Raw genomic sequence first — 19,676 nt, 5'->3', positions numbered from 1 at the left:
CAACGTGCCTGTCATTTGTAGTAAATGTGCAAAAACGTGCAGAAAGGCTGGTCTGATCCTTCACAGACGGAGCAGCTTCTCTGACAACACACGGGTGACAAACATTTGAGTCATGGCCAGATGCTGTTTGCTATTTGTGATGTTCATGTGACTGCGCCCTGGTGGCGCTGAGAAGCATAGCAGGTGGATCCCTCCCTCTTTGTAGCTGTTATCACACTGTTGTCCTTTATTATTCATGGTGACATGGCTCCTCTCCCTTTCTCACTGCCTGCCTCACCTCTCCCATAACACATCTGCTTCCACTTCTGCCCTCTGTAACCACACTCACATTATCCGCACATTTTCCTCTTTTCTCCCTCCCATCTCTGCGATCTCCTTCCCCTTAGAAGACAGGAAGCTGTTTGTGGGCATGCTGGGAAAGCAGCAGACGGACACCGATGTGAAGAAGATGTTTGAGCCGTTCGGCAGCATAGAGGAGTGCACGGTGCTCCGCGGGCCGGACGGCACCAGCAAAGGTAACCTCCTGGCTGAGGGTTGTGGACATGCAGAAACACAAAATACAAAGTTCCTAAAGAATCTTTAAAAAAACTCAATTGGTATTCAAATGTATTAAAAATGTATTTAATCTATCTTTCAAGATCTTGAAAATGCTTTAAAAATAAAATAATAGTATTTTATGAATTCCTTTTTCTGACACTGACATTTAAAGCCTTAATATTATTGACTTTTTTTTAATTTTTTATATATATTTCAACGAAGGCCTCCTGCATATCAGGATAGCAGAACCGACATCGCTCATCATTTGGATTTTCTGCTCTAGTGTCGGATTCTTGTCAACATTTGGAGTACACAAACAATACAGTAAAATAAGTCCTGTTTTATAGCACAATACAAATTCTGCCAAATGTGTCCCTAATTGACATTTTTTACTTCAATTTTTGTTATTGTTACTCTTGTCTTGAAGTGAATCGGAAATGGCATTGAATACGTCTTTATTCTAACTTGTCTTAAACTGTAAAATCCCTGTAAACGATCAAAACAAACATAAAACACAAATAATGGGTATGGGAAAATGAAGTGATAAAACACTAACATGTAGAATAATCAATTATAGCTATGAAAATATTAAAGATTGCTTTGCCTCTGTTAAAATATAGGCTTATGTGAAAGTAAGACATTACTACATATGATAAAATATAGGCTTATGTGAAAGTAAGACATTACTACATATGATAAAATATAGGCTTATGTGAAAGTAAGACATTACTACATATTATGGACAATTTATATTTGTATACAAATCTTATTCAAATTATCCAGAGTGATTCAAATCGTTTTTTAAAAGCTTTATCATCCACTATTTACCAACACTTGAACTCTTCACTATATTGACTCTGTGTTTGTATGTGTATCCAGCCCTGAGAATGAAGCCTTCAGCACATTCCCAGTCCTTTGAATGCAAATTAATAATGTCACTAACAACAATGCTAATGATACTTGCCATGTAAATCAAAGTCCAGCGACAGTTCAAACACAGATGCTATATTTTTCTGCGTTTGTTGCTTGAGGCATGACTAATGGTGCAATAGGTTTTATGGGTCATGGCTAATGATCCGTTTGGTGGTTTACGGACTGTGATTGATGAAGCAATGAATGTTTTGTGGACCATGTTTAATGATGCCATGGTAACTGATGAAGCGCTGGATGTAAGACGGCTCCTAATGTATTTTTAAAGGGAAGTAGTTTCTGTATTGTGTGTGTGTGTGTGTGTGTGTGTGTGTGTGTGTGTGTGTGTGTGTGTGTGTGTGTGTGTGTGTGTGTGTGTGTGTGTGTGTGTGTGTGTGTGTGTGTGTGTGTGTGTGTGTGTGTGTGTGTGTGTGTGTGTGTGTGTGTGTGTGTGTGTGTGTGTGTGTGTGTGTGTGTGTGTGTGTGTGTGTGTGTGTGTCAGTCTGTGTGAGGCCATGTTTAATGGTGTGTCATTTCATGTAGGGTGTGCATTTGTAAAGTACCAGAGCAACGCAGAGGCCCAGGCCGCCATCAACACTCTGCATGGGAGTCGTACTTTACCAGTGAGTGCCACACACACACACACACACACACACACACACCCTTACTCAAATACAGTACACACTTTTAGATGCTCCAAATCCAGTCATACGGCCACTCAACGTGGTGACTCAGCTGATAGTCACCACTTCTCCTTTCTGTCCCCCTCCTACAAACACGCCATAGAGGACAAATCTGTTTGAAATCAGGTCATGTTTTTTCTGCTGTAGGTCAGTGTGTTTTATAAATACAGTCTATAGTTGTGGTGCAGGTTGCCTAAATTAGACTGAGGATTCGACTCATCAGAACATCCAAAAATCACAAGAAAATGAAGCTAAAACTATATTGAAACTCAATAAATCATTAAAGTAATTTTTTCATGGAAAGATGTCTGAAAATGCGGTTTCAAGCCTCTCAAGTATGGCATTTTTTATGATATAATCTTTTCTTACCATCACCTGCAATGGTATATATATATATACTGTATATATAGTGTATATATTCATACCATTTTAGGTGTATTTGTTTATTTGGAAGACAGTTCAGAATTGATAAAGAAAGGAAAACAATGACAAATGGTCAACTTAAACCAAGGACGTGGTGATTAAATGATATCGGATACTGAAACAACGAGAGTTATGTTGAAACGTTTTTAATTCCCATTTCCCTCGCAGGGTGCCTCGTCCAGCCTGGTGGTGAAGTTTGCTGATTCAGAGAAGGAGCGAGGGCTGCGGCGGATGCAGCAGGTGGCCTCTCAGCTGGGGGTCATCAGCCCCATGACCCTGCACCTCGGGGCCTACAACGCCTACACACAGGCCGTGAGTTACACACACAGACACACACAAATACATTAAAGACACAATTCTTAAGAAAAGACAAACTCTACTTCTTTTGACCTAACAATGTTGCTAAAAGGTCAATATCATTTTAGATACTATCTAAAATCAAATACGGAGTATATAAGGTTATGTTTATATTTATTGTGCCTGTGGAGTTATGGAGTTTATTTTTTGGAGACACATGTCACCAAATATGCTGCATCTCGATCAACATTGGACAATCAAGGTTACTTTATCTTGCTCTTATTGCTGGCCTCAGAATATAATTATCTTTATTTTAACTTATTTACTCTTACTTTACTGATTTGTTGCAAACAGCTTTAGAGCGATATATGAAGATATAATCCATTCTATTTTACCTAAGCAGAAGCAGTGCAGTAAAAGCTGATGTGACCGAAAAGTAAATAAATATTCGTCTTGAAGTCTGCTCAATGATCAGTCTAAGCTAACCTTACTCAGCTTGTTCTTGAGATTTAATAAAAGAGTTTAAATACCATTAAAGTTGATGTTTAACTGGAAGAATTGCAATTTAAAATGTAAAGCCACATTACGTCTCTCGTTGTTAATTGACCGTTTACTGCAAATGGTTCCAGATTTGGCTCATTTACAGTTGTTTACTCTGTGATACTTAAAGAGGCCTGACAATATCTTTAATGAATGTGTTAATTTACAGTAATGAGAGTCATTCTACTCTTTAGTAAAACGTTGAACTAAAACATAAAATAAAATAGATTTCTAAAAAAAGTGCAGGTAAAGTTAAAACAGGCAGGATTTAATATAATCATGTCCCCCCTTACAGCCCGGACACAGAGCACACTACATTATGTTAAAACCAATTATAAATAGATTTGGCCACAATCACTGATTATAAAGGTCATGGAACAGGTCTGCTAAAACAGAGCGAGGACAGTTTGTCTGTGTGTGTGAAGTTGCATCGTGCAGAAACGTGTCTTTCACATATATTTCCTCCTATTTCAGCCTCAGACATGAGGCATTGCTATTATATAAACATGCTTAATGTTTATGATTAGTTCATAATGGAAATCTGAAAAATATGTGTCGGTCTTAGAGCTGCATGACATATATTGGACATTGCAAACATTTGTTTTCTGTGATATAATTTGCCATATACTGTAAATGCAGGAATGTTCACTTATCAATGACTTAATGTTGGATGTTGAGCCATTTCACAATTTGCTGCATGTTTACCATATTTGAATAACTTTATCGTGGGGGAAATTCCGTTTGCGGAAAGTTGGTCCATTTTAGAAAGACGTAAAATAAAAGGTGTATATGGGTCAAAACAAGTTAAAATAATAGAAATGTCTTTATATAAACATATAAAGTTAAGGTTAAAGACTCCTGGTGTTGTTTCTCTATTTTACAAGCCTGAGGTTACATTCAGGGAACATTCACAGTCTTAAAAACAGATCCCTCTAAACATAATCTTTGCTCTTTTCTAAATACAGAATATCCAGACTCCCTCTCTCCCCTCCTATCAATCACCCTCCCCCCTCTCCCTCCTCCAGTTGATGCAGCAGCAGGCCCTGGTGGCTCAGTCGGCCTACCTCTCTCCTGTTGCCACGGTGGCGGCGGTTCAGATGCAGCAGCTCGCCGCCCTCAACCCCAACAGCATCATCGCCACGCCGATCTCATCCATCACCCCCTCCTCAGGTAATGAGAGGCAGAGACGTCTGGCCCCGGCCGGCCCCTGATTAGATTTCCTCTTGAAATATGAGGACAGATACACAAGGAGAGGTGGACCTCAAAGGACAAAATAACAAACATCTATTTCGTAGTTTCTTTCTCAATCTGTCAAGATGTTATCTTTCAGAAAAGTCATGAAATTGTGAGTGAGTCAGGCTACTTCCATCCTGAAAGCATTAGTGCTCAATTCATGTGAACATTTTGTATTATTCCTAAATGTGTCCAATGTCAGGTCCTGAACTGACCTGCATTAAATAATTTCACAATATGAATATGCTCAGCAGTGTTTCTCCTTCTAGGTCAACAGGCTTTATAAAGTGATGAATCACAGATTTTTCAATCACTTTAACGAATCTTAAATTCAAAATAGAAACAATCAAAGTGTACCTTGCAGTTGCAGTTCAAGGTGTCCTGTTCCCAGTTTGACAGATGCCTCTTTATATGGGGGTCTATGGGAAAAATACCTTTCGTGCTGCGAATGGATTTTGTCTCCAATGTCACAAAGTAAGTAAATAAACTGAGTGGCGGTGACGTATCCTGGTCTTATAATACATCCATTAATCAGATATCACTATTCAGTGAGGTCACATTGCAATAATCAGACCTGTATAAGATATAGTTTATTTTCAACGAAAGTATGAAAGTGACCCAATGGCCAATTTTGCCGGCAGTATGAACATAGCTTTAGTACCTGAGTCCTGAAAGTCCTTGGTCTGTTGAGTTTGAAAAACAACCCCTCACTCCTCAATTTAGAATAATATAAAATGTACATAAACAGCAACTTTAAACTAATTAAACTGTAAACAGCAATGTCCAGACATGAATGTCCCCCTTAGGATGACCTGTAATAACTTTGGTGATCCCTAAGCTAATTAATCTCGTGCCATGACCAAATACCAGCAAATAGCCTTAGCTGTAATTTGTGTTTATTGCTCATCAGCAGTTGTGATAATGGTCACTGTGTTGAGTTGTAGCAACTCATTTTCTGTGTGTCTTTGTGCATTACTGCCACCTGTAGATCAGGGGAATATCGCGAAACTGTTGACAGGAGTGTTTATCCCTTTCCTTCCGTGCATCATTAAAAAACTAAATGCTCCATAGCACTACAATAGGTCACTCACTCCACAGGGTCCCTGTAACATCAGCAGATTAGCATTGTCATTGTGAGTATTTAGTATGCTGATGCTAGCATGTAGCTCAAATCACCGCTGTGCCAAAGGGCAGCCTGCGTGACAAAGCTGCTCGTCTGGCTGTGAGCTCTTGTTGGAGCACATTTTTGTTATTTATATGTAAACATTAGATGTATAATTTCATATGGGTATTTTTCATAGGGCTTGAGCAAAGACACCGCCTCAACCTCCCTTAGATTACTTTCAAAAAATTGCTAGGATGGCTAATTGTTTATGATTATTTTATTTCAACTCATCCAACAATTTACCAAAGGAAGCCTTCAATTGCGGTTACCCTGGCATACCCTTAGATTAAGACTAAGGCATTTATTACTTGATCCCCAAGACAACTATATCTCTAAACTGTAATTTTTACCAAATCCCACACAGGCTATTCTGTTTGATCTCCTTTCATTTGTTCAGTGCCTTTATTCAAAGGCCCCTTCCAGACTAAAAGAATAAATCATCCCAAATGGAAATCAAGTAGTTTCATGTTGATTGGGAAGTTTAATAATTCACTCGTCCTTATCTCCTCTAGGTCATGCTTTAAATACTGCTTTAATGCTGTAGATTTTTTGTTAGGATAAAAATAAATGGCTGACATGTCTGCAGGTGCCAGCACTCCACCCTCCATGGCCGGCACACCGGTTCCTGCTCTGCCTCCCCCCCTCACCGTGAACAGCTACGCCTCTTTGCCAGCTCCACCCAACGGCCATTCAGCAACTGAAGCCCTGTACACCAACGGGGTCCATGCTTACCAAGGTAGAGCCAACACATCCTTCACAGCAGAGAGTAAAGACTAACATGTAGACTTCCTCCACAGATTCACAGGCTTACTGTTGTGCATCCACAAGGATCTAATCAAGAGGACATTTAATTTAAGCACTACCTTTTATTTGGAGCTCTAAATGTTATCTGGAGCATGGTGATGTGCCCCACATAGCATCCAGGATTATTTTGTTGTGTGCATAAAGCAGCTGGTGACGATGTGTTTTTTTTCTGCCACAGCTCAGAGTCCGGTGCTGGACCCTATGCAGCAAGCTTACACCGGCATGCAGCACTACACAGGTGAGCCTCACTGTCACTCTGGGAAACATGTGTCCCAGATAGGTAGAGACATATGTTGCCATTTATCTATCAAAATGTGATGCTTTATATTTGTCGAACTGCTGCCACACAAAAAAAAAGCTGCATAAACCGTGTAAAGTATCATGTACGTATGTATGAACATACAAGAAAATATATATTTTTAAATCTCATTAAAATCTGTAATACATCAAATTTGACCACTCCATCCTTTCTGGTTTTAGTTCTTAGAAATTACCTTCGGCTTTGTTTTTAATCCACGACTTCAAGTACAGTTTCATCTACACAACAGACATGCTGGAGACTTGAAGTGTGCAGAGAAAAATGCAGACAACACTACAAATTAGAAAACATTGGGTGGATGTGTGAAAGCAACATTGGGTTGTGAATTACCAAATACATTTCTGGTGTTATATCTAGGCAATCTGATAAGAGACTGCTAAATGTGGAGTGATGATTGGTTTTGTTAGAGGTATTTGAATAAGAAATACTCAGGAGCATTGAGAATTCAAAAATCTGAATTTATAGTAAATGGGACAAATTGTCTGCTTATAAAAACCCTTTATATATACACCAAGAAAGCCATTAACTAAAGACAGGGACATTTTGAGTGATGTTGTGTACATAATTGTTACCACGCATGTTTCTCCTGTGGTTACTTAATGAAAAACAACCTCCCATTTCCATGTAACCAGAATGCTAAACATTGTTATGTAACATAATGGGATGCAGCTACATTACCTTTACACTCTCGACTTAACAACACTGCATGTGTAAAGTACAAATTTACATCCACAGTAAAAACATGCACATATATTACATAGTTTAAACTCGCAGCTCTATGGAATGAGTCACACACCACAAAATAAATGCAAAAGCTTCTCCCGGTTTTAGCAGACCAGTAGGTGGGAATGCAGCTCTGTCAGATGTTGTTTTGAGGAAAAAGTGATTAGTGTGCAGTGTCTCTCCTGCCTCTCCTCTGCTCTCTGCTCACCTGTTCCTCCTCCCATCAGCAACCTACCCCGCTGCCTACAGCCCTGGTGGGACAGCCGTTCCCCCACCAGCCCACCCTGTTGGCCCAGCAGCCGCAGCAAAACCGCAGCAGCTGCAGCAGCTGCAGCAGCGAGAAGGTAAAGTCACTGAGGTAATCGTGTCTTAGAGGAACAGTCCTGTGGTTTTCAATGTTTCAGCCCATTTACCACAAACCACACACACTTTACATAACAGATACCACTATACAGGACACTGCTATATGTTGGTTTGTATGCACTTCTGATATGGAAAATGCATTAGCTGACTTTTACTTTGAAAATATATAATTTATCTACACTACAAAGTATGCATTCATCTTGGTCCAACGAATGGCTGAAACTAATGATTATTCCCATTGTTGTGCAATCCAGTCATCTTTTGCATATTTTATTATTGGTTAGTTTCTAAAAATGACACAAATAACAGTATTCTCAAATTAGTTTTGTTTTATTTGACCAAACATTAAAGAAAAACCACAAATTATTCAATGTACAATAGTATAGAAATGAGATATAACAACACATTCTCATATTTAAAAGCTATAACAGGTTAGTGCCGTCCTTTAGATGTCTATGCAGGCATTCCAGCAAAAACCACTCAGAGACTACAACATGTACAAAATTGTGCCGCCCGGATACTCACAAAAACACGCAAATCAGAGCACATCACCCCCCATCCTTCACTCACTCCACTGACTCCCTGTAACACACCGGATCAACTACAAAGTCCTCATAATGGTCTTCAACGCCATCAACCACACCGGCCCCAACTACCTACAGGAACTTCTAACCAGAAAACATTCACACTCAGGTCAGCCAGCTCCAATCTCCTGGCTGTTCCGCGGACAAAACTGGTCACCATGGGAGACCGTGCTTTCTCCTCCCTGGGAATCAGAGATCAGCTTCCAGAGAACATACGGACCTCGGCATCACTCTCAGTTTTTAGGAAATGCCTCAAGACCCACCTGTTCCACATCACATTTTACTGACTCTCCTTTACTTTATTTATTTATTCATTTTCAAACCTTTTATGTTCTTAAGCTTTAATTTTTAAATTGTTTTATATTGACATATTTGATCCAATATGCTCCTTTAGATATCTTTTTACTTATTTTACTTATTGTTATTATTATTATTATTATTATTATTATTATTATTATGAACTACATAGACAAGATAGTGATATCAACTCTGAATATCAGCAAGAAAACATATAAATGCATTTCACAAAATGTTGTACAACAACTGCTTATGTTTTAAATATGAATCAATTATTCTCACTGTATATTGTTGTCATGCTCATTTCCATTCACATGATATAAAAGAGATTGTTTTTTGTTTTTAAATCTAACCCTTATTATTCAAACTAAAATAAATAATAAAGTCAATAAATGAAATTTGTCAAAGATGAGAAACAATACATATATGTGTTATACTGAATAAAAGAGACGTAAACAATTGACATAAAAAATATAAGCATAACTCAGACACAGGAGTCTAGGACTGTACCACTAACAATAACTGCTCTAACTATAACTGATCCACACTGACCTCCTAACCTTCTCATGTCTGTGTCGTCTCGTCTCTATTTGTGTCCAGGTCCAGAGGGATGCAACATCTTCATTTACCACCTGCCGCAGGAGTTCACCGACTCTGAGATCCTGCAGATGTTCCTGCCCTTCGGAAACGTCATCTCTGCAAAGGTCTTTGTGGACCGCGCCACCAACCAGAGTAAATGCTTTGGTGAGTGAATGTGATGGCTGTTGTGGATTTTAGAGACTTTTAAAGACCAGTTTCACCATACAGTAAATGTCATATTAGCTTTTCCCCCATGTAATTGAATTAAATGTACTTAGTTTGAGCATTAAAACAAACAAATGTATATTTAAAAAGCAGAACAACAAAACCATGTATAACGGTGAACATATACAACAGGTTTTCAAGAACTTATAGGACAAATAAATTACATTTCATGTCCAAAATGGAGTAGTAAGATGCAACATGCTTATCTAGTCTTACCCCTATTCCATTATATATCAATCAATCAATCAATCAATCAATCAATCAATCAATCAATCACATAAACCAAGTCAAAACAACATTTAGATGTAGTCATCCTTTTCATGTAATCATTTCAGTCGTTTACATTTTTCCTTCTTTTTAAACTGTTTGATATTTTTACTTTGTTTGATAAATGGTGCTATTGATAGACGCTTCATTCTTTCATTCTTCCTCTTCCTCTTCAGGTTTTGTAAGTTTTGACAACCCCTCCAGCGCCCAGACTGCCATCCAGGCCATGAACGGCTTCCAGATCGGCATGAAGAGACTGAAGGTGCAGCTGAAGAGGCCCAAGGATGCCAACAGGCCTTACTGAAGGAGGTGAGTTATTGTCTATTGACACACTTGAGGCGACGGGGAGGGATTGACAGACAGCTGAAATGTATGTGGAAGTTAAAGAGACAGAGTGGATGTAATTGGGGGGGTCAGCTCTTAAACGGCTGTCTTTCATGCGGAAATGAAGAAGTCAATAACCCTACCGTAGATTACCTTTAATGAGGCGGCAGCTCTCATCAGTTTGAAATACATTGTGTAAAAGCGTCTGCTTCTTTTGTTGCTCAGCATGTAGAAGGACACTTCGATTGAGGAGCTGATTTCTTTACTTGGGTTCAAATGTTTTTGCCTAACCAGTGTTCTGCCGCAGGGTTAAATGCCAACTACTGTTCGTCATTAATTTTTTGTTTTTACTTTTCATTTATTGTTTTTGTGCTGTGCCATATGCCATTTTTCCTGAACAAAACCATCACACCACTCTCAAGACTGTCCTGTCCATACATATATCGTGGAGACGTGCGTCGCTATGGCTACGGTTGCCTAGCAACCGCTAAAACCTCCCCCCCTCTTCCTTCTCACTGCGTTGTAAGTTAATTGGCCTGTGTTGGTTGCTGTGGCGATATTGCCTGTGATGGTTGCCATTAGCAATTTTTATTTTGGGCCGTTGCCTTGATTCACCATGCTCAAACTGCATGGCGGGTTACTGTGGCGACCATGAACTGTGTTTGGTGCGTTGTGAGTTTCCTCTTATTATTTTGTCCTGGTTTTATTCCTTGCAAACACTGATCAATAACTGTCAATTTACCTCAGCATCTGTAAGCAACTGATGATCATGACATGTGTTTTTTTTTCTCTAAAAGCTTCAATGCTAAGAGCTAAAGCAACCTGCTGTCCATCAAATATGGATACATACAATTGATTTCCTTTCTTTTGTTTTCTGATTAGTTGACTTTTTGTCTGTCAAGATTATCATTCTTACACATTCCCTTTGTTTAGTTGGTTGGTGTGGTAGTTTTCGGTGAGTGTGGGGGTTTTTGTTTGGTTGTAACTCAATTCCAAGTGACTTTGTGCCTGAACTTTGTTTGGTTTCGTGAGACTGGAAATGTACTGATCGTGCCCCTGTAAATGGTTTACCACATGGTATTTGTGCGTGTATGTTAAGCAACAAGAAGGTGCGTGCATTTATATTTGTGTCAGTATTTTGTATTGATTAGATGTGGAAAATTGTTCATGTGTAAGTGACTGTGTGTGTGTGTGTGTGTGTGTGGTGTGTGGTGTGGGTGTGGGTGTGGGTGTGTGTGTGTGTGTGTGTGCAGTGTGTGTGTGTGTGTGTTGTACCACAGAGACACAAACCCTACTTTAGAAGGTTTTGGGTAAAGCTGTTTGGTTCCTGTGACACGTGCTGCTGGCTGAGGAACTGCATTCCTCTGTAGGAATTCTGGGTTTCCAAAAACATTATAATATTAATAAACGTTATAAGAGCTAACATACATAACACAAATAAGACCTCATGGTATTCAAATATAAATAAAACATTTTTGACTTAGCACATAACATTTTAATTAATCACAGGGTATCTGCAGGCCAATAACCAAGTTTGAAAATGTAAACTGAAATGAAAGCCTGAATAATACAAAAATAAATCCTAGCAGATTATTTATATTATTCTGCTTCTGGTATATAACATTTCTAAACTATCTCTAATTTCTTTACAACTCTGCAACAACAAATCAATACATTTTACAAAAAAACCATACCCCTTTACAAATATGGAAGTTTATACAAGCTATATGTGTTATTATTTGTAATGGCTGCATTATGTGCCTGACAAGAATAGCCTAGATTTCCTTTTATTTGTTTGTTCATATACTCTGCCATGTTAATTTCTTTGGAAATGGTACCACCGTATCTCGAATCAGAAATAAAATGTAGAGTAAATAAGGCAAGTTTGAACAAAGTTTAAGGGTTTGTAATGAATGCTTGTTAAGAGTTTTTAACTGTAGTCAATAACAATAAAGGACAGTAATTCACATTTACTGCTCTGACATTTCTTTAGCTGCAGATGCCCTATTCGCTCAACTAATTAAATGCTGGATGATTGGATTTAACTATCCTCTGTGAGAAACTGCAGTTTAGTGATTGACCTGGTTCTGAATATCATTCGACTAAATGTTATGTTACTAAAGCGTTATAGTCATCCCCACCAGAATTCCTACTATGCATGTTCTGAATTAATTTGCCTGCCTGCCAAAAGAGATTACAAACTACTTTCTAAGAACGTGCATACACTTGCAGCAGTGCTGACTGTCACTATTAGAGTTGCATGGACACTAGTTGATTAATGAAACTCCCCTGAGGCATCAGTGCAAGCAGTGTGTATTGCAGACACCACTCCACTTCCAAAGTCCTACATGTGTGTGGGTGTGTGTTTGATGATGATTTGTGAGATTTTTGTTTTCTAATTCTCTTCTTTTTCTTCTTCTTTTCTCTCTTCTCTTCCTCTTTACCTGCAGGTAAAACCTAAGAGTTCAATCAAGAAAACCACTTGGGATGTCCCAGCCTTTTTTGGTTGTTTGACCAACCGTATAGCACAGGAGCAACACTTCACGAAAGCAGTATCACGTGTATTGCGCTTACAAAAACAACAGCAGTAATATCGGCAACAGAATAAATCTACAGAGACCGCATCCTCAATATCAGAAGTGCTCCAGATTTCCTATCATTCCACAGCTGGATTCATTTATATTATGTACATACTCTATTGTCGGCAACAAGATCTACATGTTAAGAAAAAGCATATCATGATGTTATTCTTCTGACAGGGTTCTACTGTATAGTGTGATTTGTGGTCCATGGCGTTAACAGAAGGCCAGTCTGCAGTCGGAGGCAAAAGAAAATACTATTCTGTATGATTACCATTGGTAATATTGTTATGTAGAGTTAGTTTTATTATTTATACGTAAATTTTAAAAAAAAACAAGGGGGAGATTACACAGGAAGAGATTTGGATTTCTCACTGTATATACCTTGATTAAAAATGGAGTTTAAAGACTTCACAAGTTAAGATTCTCTGCTGCCACTACTTTTCAAATTATCAAGCAGAAGGAATGGCTGGGAATTTTTCTATCTTGATTTTTTACGTTTAATTTATTTGGTAATCAATTTGATGAGGTTGGGATGGGTGGAGATGTGACAATTTCTTTTTTAATTTAAGAAAAAAAAAGAGGATTCCTGTGGTCTTCAAGACAATGAACACACTTATTATAGAGTTTTTAATTACATAAATGTACCTATGGAAGTAAAAAAAAAAAAACATAATGTTTCTTTATTTATTCTCTACAATCGCTGTTTTAAAACATATGTCTTTAAAAGAAAATAAAGTACAATTTAGAAGAAATCTTTTTTGAGTCTGCTTAACTGTCTGCTTCTCGACGTGTTATTTACCAAAAGTTGGCATCTTTTCTGGGTGTAATGATTCAAAAATGTATTTTTTTGTTTATTTTGCTTGAAAATACGACAGAATACACTAAGGTTGTATCAGTGTTAGAATCAGTAATGAGATATCCAGGGGAGTGTGGTGCTCTCTATAGGCCTGAAGAAGAATTGAGGAAAGTTTCAAAGAACATCTGGCCTCCGGTTTTGGACTGCATTTAACTAACGCTTTACAGGAAGGAAATAAAAAATATATTGTAGTGTTTTTATTGTTGCATTTTAATTCATTCATACAAGTAATCTTTAAATGCAAGCCTGTAGACAGTGTCCATTATAATTGCACAGTCATGTTAGGTCATTGATAATCCCACGTCAGCCATGATTTATTAATGACATGCATAAATATCTAGGTCAGGTAAGAAGAGGAGGGAAAAGGCTGAGGTGTGTGTGTGTAACCACAGCAGGGGCATGCAGTGAGGACGACTGCCACAGCTTTTTGGGTTCGGTCAGATGAGTCGAAACACGCCTAGGCCTCCTCCGGCATGCCTGGGTGTATGAGCTGTGATCAGTGCCACTAACAGACAGCAGAATGAGGGATACCATCTGTTCTGTTTACCTTGTAGCTGCAATCTAACGAGAAACCCTCCAGCAAAAAGACTGTAACTTAAGGATACTATAAGTAATGTGAAATATTAGTAACTAATACTTAGTAAGTACATCATCTGACAGTTTTAGGAACGCATTAATGTGTGGGTAAAACACTCTTTGGATATCACCACACAACAAAGTACATGTGTGCAATAAGAAGTGAAAAAAAGTTACTAAACAATGGTTGGAAAATGCCACGTGTGTATTTATATTTAATGATGCAAAGTCCATCACGTGGAAATCGACCTTCAAGACATAAAGGTGTGGATGAAAAAAAGAAGAACAATATGTAGAGCAGGCTGAATAAAGTTGTAAACGCTGCACGTGCACACATCACAAGCCTGCCTCACAGCCTTGAATAGATTCTGACTTATGACATTTTTTTATTTTGCATCTATTCTGATGGGCAAGTCGTTTTTCAACTTTTCAACTTGCCTTAACAAAGAGAAAACTACAGTTAGAACCCAAGAGGTTTTAATAACAATTCACACTTAATCTAATTTATTTGGTGTATTTCAATGAATTATTTCAGCACCCATGCTGTACTTGAGTTAATCATGCGGTGACACTAAAATAAATGTATGGATTAAAGGGCGTTTAGGTTGCAACATGAAGTGAGTGTCTGATTCTACCAGCAAGGGCCAAACTTGTAAGTACTATCTGCAAATATATGAACACCATACAACATTATGACTTGATATGTTTACTAAATACTTTATTCTCTCAACTGGATAACATGCCCATTTAGTAAATAAACCACAATAATATACAAATATTTAAAAAAAGCACACATTATTCTTTGAAGGGTTCACCATAAAATGTATACTTTTTTAAACCTTCTTTGTGTTCTAAAAGTTTACAAGTCTTAATATATTTTTAGATACAAATTCAGTGAAATTGGGGTTGCATTATTATTTTGCCTTTATGTATGTACATTTTTAACTCGATTTTGATAATATGATTAATTTACACAATGGTCTTTCAAGTCCAAAAAGTATCCTAATGCATTCAATTTTAAATATATGCATATGCATATATATCCCTGCATTGCAATGATTAGATTTGGTTTTTGCCTTGGGAGAAATATAGATTAGTTGAGGTAGGCCTACTAATAGGCTACTTTATTGGAGTATTTTTTGCTGCTTTGTACTTCCACCCCAATAGAAAAGGTAAATAGTGTACTTTTACTTCACAACATTCATTTAATACCTTTAGTTACTTCGCAGATTTGAATTAATGATGTGAAATTGAATCAACACTTAAATAACCGCAAGAGTTTACTTTTAACATGGTATCCCAACACTCTGGTAGTTCTACTTTTACCTAAGTACAGGATCTGAGTACTTCTTCTACCGTTGTCAGTGGCACTAGCCACTCCTCATACAGAGCAGAGGCTCACGTCACTTTAAATAGCAGCATCCCCCCCTCCCCCTGACATACTACCATAATATCCCACTATAACTCACCAATGCAAGTACCCGGCTAAACGGAAAACAAGCCTGAGCTCACCATACTACTTTTATCCGACGCAAAAGTGAAAAGATAAACATTTTGGTCATCGTTCGACCACCTTAAAAATCACGACCAAAAGGCAAGAGTTTTGGGCAGAAAGTGCGACACAGTTTTTTTTTTTTTTTAGGAGAATGTGGCAAATCTCAGGTTAGAGGAGAGGTAAAAAGAAAAAAAAAGAAGGCGGATTGAAGCTCATCAAAGACCAAACAAGTCGTTTTTGATGGCGAGATCTACATGAAATCCTCTCGCTTCAACAGGACCAGAGGAAGTGCAGCAGCTGCGGTAGAGAGGAGACATTTTAAGACTCATTACCTGCCTGATACAACCGGAGAGGTAAGTTAGCGGCACCGTTAGCTAACATTTCCTTATGGACAGTTGAAGTCATACAACTCGATCTACTTTTAAAGCTCCAAACCAAAGACTTCTGACAAGCACACAGTGGGTTGCTATCTTTGAGACAGAATCAGGAGATCCATCCACCCGGGGAGGTTTTATTTGAAGTTTGTTCGGAGTATTCGCATCAAACTTTAGGCTCTTCCGTTACCTGAAGCACTCACGGATTCAGCCGTTAAAGGGACCTTCTCATATCAAAGTTTAGCTAACAGGCCTCCGCTTGTCGGGGATGTTTGTTTAGGAACAGTCTGATAACACGAAGGTCGTAAAAGCCTCCAATGCTAAACAACAAAGCACAAAGTCTACACCTGACGAAATGCAGAGTTTCTGTTAAACGTCATTAATCTCGTTTGTGGTGTGAATCATGAATGCGCAGGAAAAGTTTTCTAACGTAAACTGTCACTTAGAATAGTCTGTCTTGCCTTCTCTTATTACACGGGTGAAAGAAAGTGTAAATTACATGTGACGGTCTGTAGAAAGTATAACATTTGAGTAAGCTAGATATGTGTTGGTAAACTTGAGCAGAGCTCCATCAGGTTGTCCGTGCCGCTATGTCCGGGAGACTCCCCGCTTGCGCCATGCATGCAGCGTACCCTGCCACTCCCTGCTGCGAGGGTTTACGCAAACAGCGTAGAGAGCTGTGCCACTGACACAAGCTGCTCAACTTTAAATAATAACACTTGTCTTTTCAAAACAAAATTACTAAGGACTTTTACATGAGGGAATACAATTGCAAGAAAAACAACAATACAAAAATTAAAAAACATTAGAGAAAAAGGAGTTAAACGTGAAAAAGTTAAATAAAACAATGTAAGATAATATAAAACTTCAGAGAATTGTTTTGTATAGAAATATATTTTAATAAGTTACCCAACGAATACATTTGGAATCATACAATAAACCTTGTGAAAACACTTAATTTTCATTTTTTTAAGGAGTTTATAGAGGATAAGGATCTTGCCAGTCTTCTCTCCTCAGGCCGGTTGTTTAGAGAGTGAGGCAACCGCCCTGAAGTTGAAAGCCCTGAATACAGAGGCCCCCAGCTCTACTTCACACAGAGGGACGTTGACTGTCTCACATTGTTTGAGTTATTTGATATGAGTCAGTCTATTGTGTCCCTAAGGCAATTCAAATCAGTCTTATCTGCTAATTTTCCAAGGAATTTACAGCTAAAACATTGTCAAACAGCCTCTGTCCTCTTAGGTTTTTATTCAAGAAAAAAACCCATTTAAAAAAAGAAAAAAAAAGAAACTCCACACAAATCCCTTTTTAAAGGGGCGTTCCCCCTTTGGCATTTTCTAATGTCTTCTGATCGGTGCCTCTTCAAAGAGCTTTCCGAAGTCATTCTTATTTTTGAGTAATGAACATTAAGAAACTTGCATTGTTTACACCCACGTCTAATCCATAATCCGGTTCGCTGGTTCATTTTTGCATATCTTGGGGAATTACCACCACCTGCATTCAAAGGAAGTGGTATTGCCACAACAATAAGTAACATCACCTCATGCTCAAAATGACTCATAGTACCTAATAACAGGAAACTGGGGGGGTGTCAAGTTTATAAAAAAGCATTTAGGATGCAGTAGGGGCCCTATAAAAGACACTATTGAGTCGATTTATGGGAAGTGTAGGATCCGGTGTATTTTGGAACTTTTTGCACAGCCACTGAATACTCGTAAAATCCGCAATCATTTTGACAGCAGAAAAGATGATTCAGATAAAAAATGTTTGATTGACAGGTGGTTCTTCCAATCAGATGCAAAGTATATATTTTTTTTAAGTGCCTGCCCTTTTTTCAAACAGTTCACAATGACCGCTTCTAAAAGCATTCTGTGTAACAAACATCTGCTTCGTAAGGAAACATAATGGGGACTTTTAAATTGGTCTCAATCAACTTACTCGAAGTGTAATACCAAACTAAAGAAAAAACATTATACTAATCACATGGATCAGAGGAGATGTGTATGTGAATTCTCTAGTTTCGTGGCAATTGATGATACTGTAGTAGATTATACTGTAATGCCAGAGCACAGCTGCATGTAATAAAATAAAAAGTGAAAAATATTCACACACCGTAAGCACATGCTGGTTTAATTCGGAAAAGAATAAATGGAGTCGAGAATCTGCTGGTCTTACTTGTTGACATTTCATACTGTGTGGCTGATACGTAGACATATCTTGGCTAACAAAATGAAATGCAAAGTTTACTTTGGCCCGCAGCAGTTGCAACCTGTTATTCTACCAGCTATTGATCTTCCTCTGCCAGTTACCTCTTGAGGGAATCCTACACACGCAGGCAGACTCTAAAGTAGTATCTGGTATGTTTGAAGTAGTATTTACACCAGGTGTATCTCAGTGACAGTTTGGTGGAGTAAATAAAGTGTTGTCAGAGTTGAAGGATGACATGAGAGGGGACAGGCCCACACTGATAAACTCTCAAATTTCACTGCCTTATTTCACTGCTGATGTTTAAAGGTGATGAGATCCTGTTGATGTGAAACTCCTCTGCTAACAAAGGCAGCCTGCTTGAGTTACTGTGCATTCATTCTGAGCTTTTAAACGGGTCAAAGTCCAGCCTCACACACTGCCTTTATTAAGGGATCTGGCAGGAAAAATGTGACAACCTGAATGTCCCTCCTTAAATGATTAGCCTCAGGAAGATGACTCCAGAAACATAGGTAGAGCAGTAATCTGATGATTAGATTTTAATATCAGATGACCCCACATTGTAAAAGTTCTATTGTGGACAAACAATCTATGATAACAACACTCATGTCACCCTAGGTCATTGAGCGTCAGAAGCTTTTGCCGTTTCTGCACTCTAATAACAAAGCAGCATTAATGTCTGTGAGGCTGCACTCAAGCACTGAGGGGCTTTGAACTAAATGATAACGTTTCCTAATTAGAAAAACACCCAAAGTACAGATTGAGACCTCTGAGGACGTCTGGAGAAGGTCGGCTGATTTCCCTCACCAGATTTAAAGCTACTCGCTTGCTAATATACTTGAGAGAAGAAGCATTCTGTGTTCATGCTCCATATAACTGGATCAAACATCTTTATCTTACATTTTATTCACCTCATTATATTAATGTCTCCTCCGTGCCTTTTATTGCCTTGTTTGTGTAATACATTTTGTCTTATCTTTTTTATGTCTTGTGTAAAGCACTGTTATTGCCTTCTTGTTGAAAGGGTCTATACAGGAATAAGCCTGCTGTCGTTAACATCAAGATTAATGTATACATATTTAAAATGGCACAGTTGTTTTTGTCCCGTTTTCTTTAACAGGTCATAGATAATAACTAAATAGGTAGGTTGTATCAGGAGATATCTTGCTCAAGAGATTATAAGCGCACGGTGTGTTTAATTTAATTGTGTAATCTTCTTTTCCCAATTCAGGTACAGAATGTGGGACAAATAAATGAAACGTTATTTAATTACTAAAAAAGCCAACTCTTAGGTGTTCTTTCTGTTTGTAAAGTTC

General features: G+C 38.2%; 2 protein-coding genes across 2 annotated transcripts in view; one reads left to right on the top strand and one right to left on the bottom strand.

Moving 5' to 3' along the window:
- The window catches only part of celf3a (cugbp, Elav-like family member 3a), a 30,899-nt gene extending 17,293 nt beyond the window's left edge, over positions 1–13,606 (top strand). The window contains 12 exon segments of the mRNA XM_079653536.1: positions 387–515; positions 1,990–2,069; positions 2,721–2,864; positions 4,355–4,559; positions 6,374–6,523; positions 6,770–6,829; positions 7,861–7,883; positions 7,885–7,942; positions 7,945–7,977; positions 9,478–9,621; positions 10,125–10,257; positions 12,723–13,606. Of these exon segments, the coding sequence (XP_079509662.1) occupies positions 387–515; positions 1,990–2,069; positions 2,721–2,864; positions 4,355–4,559; positions 6,374–6,523; positions 6,770–6,829; positions 7,861–7,883; positions 7,885–7,942; positions 7,945–7,977; positions 9,478–9,621; positions 10,125–10,252 (1,154 nt within the window). The 3' untranslated portion in view covers positions 10,253–10,257; positions 12,723–13,606.
- The window catches only part of LOC307022322 (heterogeneous nuclear ribonucleoprotein R), a 147,840-nt gene that overhangs the window by 46,058 nt on the left and 82,106 nt on the right, over positions 1–19,676 (bottom strand). The window lies entirely within an intron of this gene.

The sequence above is a fragment of the Notothenia rossii genome (assembly GCF_949606895.1).
Source record: "Notothenia rossii genome assembly, chromosome: 10".
In the NCBI taxonomy this organism is placed as follows: Eukaryota; Metazoa; Chordata; class Actinopteri; order Perciformes; family Nototheniidae; genus Notothenia; species Notothenia rossii.
This window is presented reverse-complemented; position numbering and strand designations above follow the sequence as displayed.